The sequence below is a fragment of the Thunnus maccoyii genome, chromosome 1 (genome assembly GCF_910596095.1).
Source record: "Thunnus maccoyii chromosome 1, fThuMac1.1, whole genome shotgun sequence".
In the NCBI taxonomy this organism is placed as follows: domain Eukaryota; kingdom Metazoa; phylum Chordata; class Actinopteri; order Scombriformes; family Scombridae; genus Thunnus; species Thunnus maccoyii.
In genome coordinates, this window is record NC_056533.1 from 38,185,446 (window position 1) to 38,192,425 (window position 6,980).

Consider the following 6,980-nt stretch of genomic DNA (forward strand, 5'->3'; position numbering starts at 1 on the left):
CTGCTGGATTTACACAGATAGTTTGGATTCTTTGACTTAGATTAGTGGTGATGTTATTGGATAGACTTTAATGCAAAAATGTCCAACTTATCAAGTAATGTTTGTCTTTTACTGAGCCAAGAAAGTCTTATTTGCTCAAAAATAAAAGCAGAAAATTCTGTGTCCAGTACAAATGATTTGATTTTTATTGCATTTCAGGAATAGACAAAAATAACTTAGAAACATGGAGATTCTTTCAATGCAGTGTTGACATTTTAAGCCACAATGCACCATAAAAAATATGTTAACTATCCACAAGTGAAGGAGATCACCTCAATGTATTTCAGAGACTTGGTTCTACTGTCAAACCTTCATCCAGGATGTCTTAGTGGTCTCAGCGAGACGTACCTCCTACTCCTTTAAATCATAACTCAGTCAAATCTGAACACAAAGACATTATAGATCCATCAATCTGCTTAGAAATGATAGAAACAAGACTACAACTTCAGAACTTAACTTCATCAGATTTATAAGTTTTCTTCAGTATCCAGTGATAGTTGTCCGTACATCAGTTGCTACACTGCTAACATCTAATTCAGCAGACTTTTAATGGAGCTATTTTATAGTTCACTTGCAATAAGAAAAGATTTATTGGGAGCGTTTGTGTACATTATGTATAATTTAAAAACATTTACAAGGTTCCTTTTAAATTAGTTTTTTTATATTGATTTGATTTATTGAACAGGGCAGTGTGCAGTATTAAGCATAAATGATGCACTGCATGTAGTCCCTAACAATTATATAACAATTGCCACCAGGAAATGTAATAGGCAGAATGTCTTACAGCTGAAAAATAAACTTAATAATAAAACTGTTTCAAAACATTTCTTCGGCATTTCTGCACTTCAGTTTCTTGTCATTCATCAGCTGACATATACATTCTATTGAGGATGGTGGAAACTTACCTCACGTCGTGTTGTGGCTTTAAATGTTACTTGTTTTTCAATCTCACACTTAGCTAATGTCCAAAAAATCCAAACTATCAGTTAAAAACACAAAGAACCAGTTGCACCAGTCTGGCCAGTCACTGCCACAGATGGGAACTGTTATCAGGCACTGTATGCCAGTCACCCCACTCCATGTAGATGTGCCAATAACCCACATCTCAGTATATCTACAGTATCTATCTGATCTCTCTGTCTGTCACTCTTCCTCTGGCCTGCATCTTCATGCCTCCCTGCTTCTTGTCATCCACAGCTTCACTTTTAACGCCACTTGGATGAACTGAATCACTCGCATGCTGAATGAAACGCCGACCCAGAGCTTTGCACACATACCGTTTGGCACACTGAGTGAACGTTAGCAGGGTCAGTTTTGTTGGTGATCCATCGCTGCCAAACTCTATGTGTGCTGATGCTTCTCGGTGCCGTTAACACACGACTTGAGTGTGTTTTTGCAACATATGGGACTGATGTACTGAAATTAAAGCATGATCTGTAAACTGAATGTCGCAGCAAACAAACACAGGACGTGTGATTGTGTTTGCTGATCTCTTCGCAGTCAGAACCAGAGAACCTGCATGTGTTTGATAAAACGTACTAAACAGTCTTACAAACAACCTGAAGCCTCCTCTGTGTGTGTGTGTGTGTGGGGGGGGGAGGTTGTACATGTGTGGATGCAGCGGCAGACTGATTTTAAGACGTAATATATCCACCACAGTGAATGTTCAGCCTGTTTCTCAGAGTAACCTCACCTCACGTCTACATGCTCTTATGGAATTTGACTTGATATTAACACAAAAATGACTAAATAGCTGAAATAGCGACTTACATCCAGCACGCCTGATTGCTGGTCTTCTGCCAGACTTGTGGTGATGGATGCGCATCGATACAACTGACTGATTCTGGCCCGAAGCTAAACTCAATACTGCTAACTGGATTCTCAGTTGAAATAAATCATTGTGGAACTGGATGCATGTGGACAAGCTTTATTTACACTCCTACAATCACTTATAAATGGATGGAGACGCTCTTAATCAGCTGTTTTCTTATCAATATGATGCCTGTTCCACCAGTCTGTCGACCTGTCAATGAAACAAACAGGAAAGGAGTAGTTTTCTGATTCCTGATCAATTTATCATTTTTTTAATTTAAAGGTAGATTAAAAGGATTATGAAATTCATCAAACAAAGTAATTAATATTAAGTTTGATTGGCATTTACAGATGTAGAAATCAGTGCAGTTGTTGAACAAACAAATGTTTTATCATTTATGCCTGAAAGTTGTTCCTGCACTGGTTAATTGTTGCTGAACTTTGTTAAATTCAAGAAGGTTTAAACTTCTGGTAGCATCTGATGCCAGTTAGTATTACAATATGGAAACTCCAGCAACACTTTTCACTAACTTTATAACTTTTCATCTTTGACCTGTAGACATAAATCTGTCATCTGAAACAAAGGTTGTAGGAAATGTCTCCAGCTACAGTTCAACACATAAAAACAGGACTTTGTTTAACGAGAGGAAACTCTGGAAAAACGAGCCAAACATTCACCGTGTCTGGAGTTAACTCGTACAGAGAAGGAGTGCCATGTTTTAGCCACTGTGCCTCTGATGTTTGACGTCAGCTGACTGGCCTGGCGGTGAGTCGGTCGGGGGGGCCTCAGTGAGTCGGTTGGTGTTTCTGACACTGTCCTCTGCTCTCAGATGGCTCTCAGCGCTCAGCTTCTTTGCCGAGTAAATCCTCCAAGCGTGGTAAGACCCAGAGAGACCGGGAGCTCCCCCGGCAAAAAAAAAACACCTTATACCTCTGGCTTTTAACACACACTGGCAACGTGCTGGAGGCCTGTCACCAACACACCCTGTTTGCACTAACACGTGTGTGTGTGTGAGAAAGAGAGAATGTGTGTGTGTGAGCTGCAAAAAATATATATGTTCATCTTAACAAGTCATTTACAGCAGAGACGCCATATTCATTTTTACAGAAAAATGACAGATGAGACAACTTTGGGCTGAAACTAACAATTATTCTTATTATCAATTTACCTGTCAATTATTTTCTTGATTAATTGATTAATCATTTGTCTTAAAATAGTGAGAAATGCCCAAGTTTACCTGAAGCCAACAGTGAGGTCTTCAAATTGCTTGTTATGTTTGACTTAAAGTCTAAATTTTCAGTTTATTCTCACATTAAGAAAGAAGATGGAAACGGTGAAGATATTTTTGCTAGAAAAAATGACTTAAACAACTTATCAATTATCAAAATTGATGCCAATTAATGTTCTGTCGATCAACTAATTGAGTAGCTCTAATTGTACATGATATAATTTGAACAAGATTAACAACATAAAGCAACACTAGCGGCTCTTTGAAGTCAATTTATGTCACATTGCACAACACAAAAGTGAACAACAGAACAAACAATATACTGTACTCACAATTTAGCTGTTCTTACATTCTTAATGGACCTGAGGGTCTCACTCGACTAGATGAAAGCTCATGTGGTCAAAAATACAAAATACCAAAAGGGTTCATTCTCTGGGGAACATTCTCAGTAAATTTCATGGTAATTTGGACATTAGATTGTCTAAATGGCCTTAAAGGCTTCATTATGTCGCTAGAAGAAGGTTTCTAAAACATTTTCCTGCTGTGGGGACCATTAATATTTTCAGTAAAGTTCACCAAATTGAATTTAAGACTTTTTTAAGACCTTTTTCACAGTCATACTGGTCAAAGAATGATGGAAAACGCTCAGTATAGCTCATTTTTGAGCTATTCAACAACCTGCATACGTCTGCCGTCACACATTGTATGTATCCTGAGTGGTTAAAAATCCTCTTCAGAAACTGATTTAGAGGTTTGCCTGTTGCAAAAAGAAGAATCTTATTCCAGTAAGGTTTTTTTTATAGTTGTTTAAAAAGAGCAGGAAGACTCAATGACTTGATCATTTTGACTTATTTCATTGTGTGAATGTGTGTGTGTGTGTGTGTGTGCGTGTGCGGCTCAACTGACCTCAGTAACCCTTTGCATGGTATTGCTTGCTTCTTCATAAACTTTCCATATTTAAAATTCACTTAAAGAAAATATCAGACACCAGAAATGCACAATGTCACTGTGTTGTCGGAGAGAAATGATGGTAAGTTTATCACGAGCCTTCACTCTGACGTGCACATTTGTTACTGTTCATCAGCAGCAAAAAAACACACACAAAGGGAATAAGATGTTTCAAACTGACTAACCTTTGGGATGATAAGTGATTGTGGATTAACGTGTGTACTGTGCTGTACTGTTGCATGTTTTTATTCACTCACAACTGTTTTAAAGCATTTACCAAAGAAACCTTTGTCTTAACAGATGGATGTTGTTGTGATGGATGTTGATATGACGGAGAGTTTACAGGAGCTTTGGAAGACAACAGAACAGTCCCATAAAAACAATTACTGCATTTAAAAAGTAAAGTTGGTAAAAGCAAGAAAAACCAAAGCTAATATAAGGCTTCAACATTCTGCATTAGGCAAATCAAATTGGTATTTTTAAAGGTGACGATCTTTTTAGTGCAGAATTTCCTGTTTTTCTTACTAAACCTCCACCAAGAGAGACTTTCTGCAGAAACACAAAGTGGAAATCTTTTCTTTAAAACGACAAAACTTTGGAAGATACACATTTGATTTATCTACTTCTGAACAGATCAAACCTCATATTAGCTTAAGCTGAACTTTAAAATATTTTTTACTCACATTACAGTGAAATCACTTTAGAAGCATCTCTGTCCTGCTGATATGAACAGAAGAAACGACCACGAAGTCCTTCAGTGTCTATGTGAGCTTTAAGACAGACTTGATCAAATGTTAACCAAGCCAAGCCTTTAATTAACAATAATAAAAAATTTGTAAACTTGAATTCAGTTTTCTAAAATTGTAGTTTTAGTTTGTCAGATAAATGTAAAACTAACACTAAAACCACTGAAACCTTTTTAGCTTTCATGAACACAGGTGAAGCATGTTAGAACATCCACAGTAATGATGCAGGTTCCTCTAAGCTGAAACAAAACATTATTTCTTAGTAAAAAGCCAAAATTTTAAACTAATAATTGAACCCAATTTGCTTGACAACCTTTCTTTTTTCAATGCTGTTATGTCACAGAAAGATAACATCCTCATCCTTCTTAAATCTGCTGTATGATGGTCAAAATGTTCTTTTTCCAGTTAATCTGATGCTAAATGACATTTGAACTGTCTTCCAGTGCTCCTGTTAGCTCTCCTCTCCAGCAGGAGAAACTGAGACTCTGAAGCCAAAACTGATACTGATAAAAATATAAAATCACTAATATCTTGACCTTTTTGAAACTTTTGGGATGTGATGACACCTCATCTGTATTAGCTCCTTTTGGTGCTGCCTCTCCTTTGGCTTTAACAACCCTCCACCTCCCTGTGGCCTTTCCCCCCGGCTAAAGAGTCTCCTTTTCTCCAGCTCCACTCCTCCTCTCATCCCTCCATCACCTCCTCCTCTCCTCGCGTTAACCCCATTGCTCATCTGTTGTTTGTTCTCTCTCTCTCTCTCTCTCTTTCTCTCTCTTTGTTTCTTCTTTTCTTCCCGTCTGTATAGGCAGCCCGTTGAGTAACTTCTTTGACGTAATTAAACAGCTTTTTTCAGACGAGAAGAACATCCAAGCGTCCCACTCCCCCGGCGCCCCCGCCACGCCTAGCTCCCCCGCCAAGCATGCCCCCAGCAGCAAGCCCAACCAGCCCCCGCCCAATGACTCTAAATGCCCCCCCGGCAAAGACAAAACAAAGACGGCCTCCAGCAACAGGACACAGGAACAACCTTAAGGAGCGGTAGCTGTGCATGTCTAGACGAAAAAGCAGTTATCAGGTCATTAAACAAGAGAACGACAGAGGAGAGCTGCTAACTTTGCCCTTTAGTTAGGAGTGAAAACACAAAAAAAAAAAAGAAATCTACTTTTTGCCTATAAATTTTGTACTGTATAATGGGAATGGCTATTTCAGTTTAAAAGTTAAATCAGTATTTTACAATAAGTAGCAAATGTAGCTTTGTCGTCCCTACCTTCTGTCCCTCTCTGTGTCCCCGGGGGTCTTTCAGTGGGTTTGTGTCCTCCTCACATGTGTGATGGCTTGACTTGTCTCTGCCACCAGGGATCATCCATAATAACTATTAACCTCGGCGGCTCTTCGAGACCGGCCGACAGCGGCCCGCTCGCGGCCTGCCGTCACCAAGAGAGTCCGAAACTGAAGAAAAGACAAGAGGACCCTTCCCTTGCCTCCCCCCCCCACTACGCTTCACTCCCACGCCCGACCCCCCCGCCCCGCCCCGACCCCTCTCTCTTCGAGTCCTTTCTCCGGCCGCATCAGTAGTGTCCACTTCGCCCCACCAGACCAAACACATCTCGGAAGAGTTGTAAAAAGAAAAAAAAGCCTTAAGACAGTGATGTTTGTCAATCTACACACACACACACATCCCCTCTCCTCTTTTCTCTTTCTTCTATTTCTCCCACATGTACATAAAAAAAAAAAAAGAAACACATACTGTATGTACTCCTCGACACAAACATGACTTCTTCTCGCGGGATGTAATGACTTGCACACGCTGACAAACAGGAAGCGGTGGAGGAAGCGGAGACGGACGGATGGACAAACGCTGGCTGGATTGTAATTCTTTTTAATGTCGTCTTTCTTTGTGAACGGCAGGATTTTTTGAGGCTCGCTGTGGCGTTTCTGTAAATGGGTTCTTGCAGTTAAAAAGGTTGCCCCATAGAAGTATGATAAAGTGGGGGGAGGTGATATTACATAAATGAATGATCTATTCTGTTGTACAGACTAAATAATGTTGCGTATGTACAAAAAGTGTAGTTGTGACATTATGTTTTAGAGTTGTGTTGCCATATTTTGTTTATTCTTATGGAGGCTCGGTCACACCAGCAAATAAAAAGGAGAAATTTCATGCAGAAATCAATTTGTTCCAATGGAATAACTGAAATCTGCACTAATT

General features: G+C 39.4%; 1 protein-coding gene across 8 annotated transcripts in view; it reads left to right on the forward strand.

The window, feature by feature from the left end:
- Window positions 1–6,045, forward strand: part of LOC121903357 (serine/threonine-protein kinase BRSK2-like) — a 138,974-nt gene extending 132,929 nt beyond the window's left edge. For 5 of the 8 annotated variants that reach the window (XM_042420294.1, XM_042420329.1, XM_042420338.1 and 2 more), the window contains 2 exons: window positions 2,682–2,729; window positions 5,580–6,045. In XM_042420294.1, the coding sequence (XP_042276228.1) occupies window positions 2,682–2,729; window positions 5,580–5,803 (272 nt within the window). In that variant the 3' untranslated portion in view covers window positions 5,804–6,045. Of the gene's footprint in view, window positions 1–1,236; window positions 1,598–2,681; window positions 2,730–5,579 lie in introns of those variants that run through there. The other 3 variants (XM_042420302.1, XM_042420311.1, XM_042420320.1) reach the window with 2 other exon arrangements.
- Window positions 6,046–6,980: the final 935 nt, after the last annotated feature.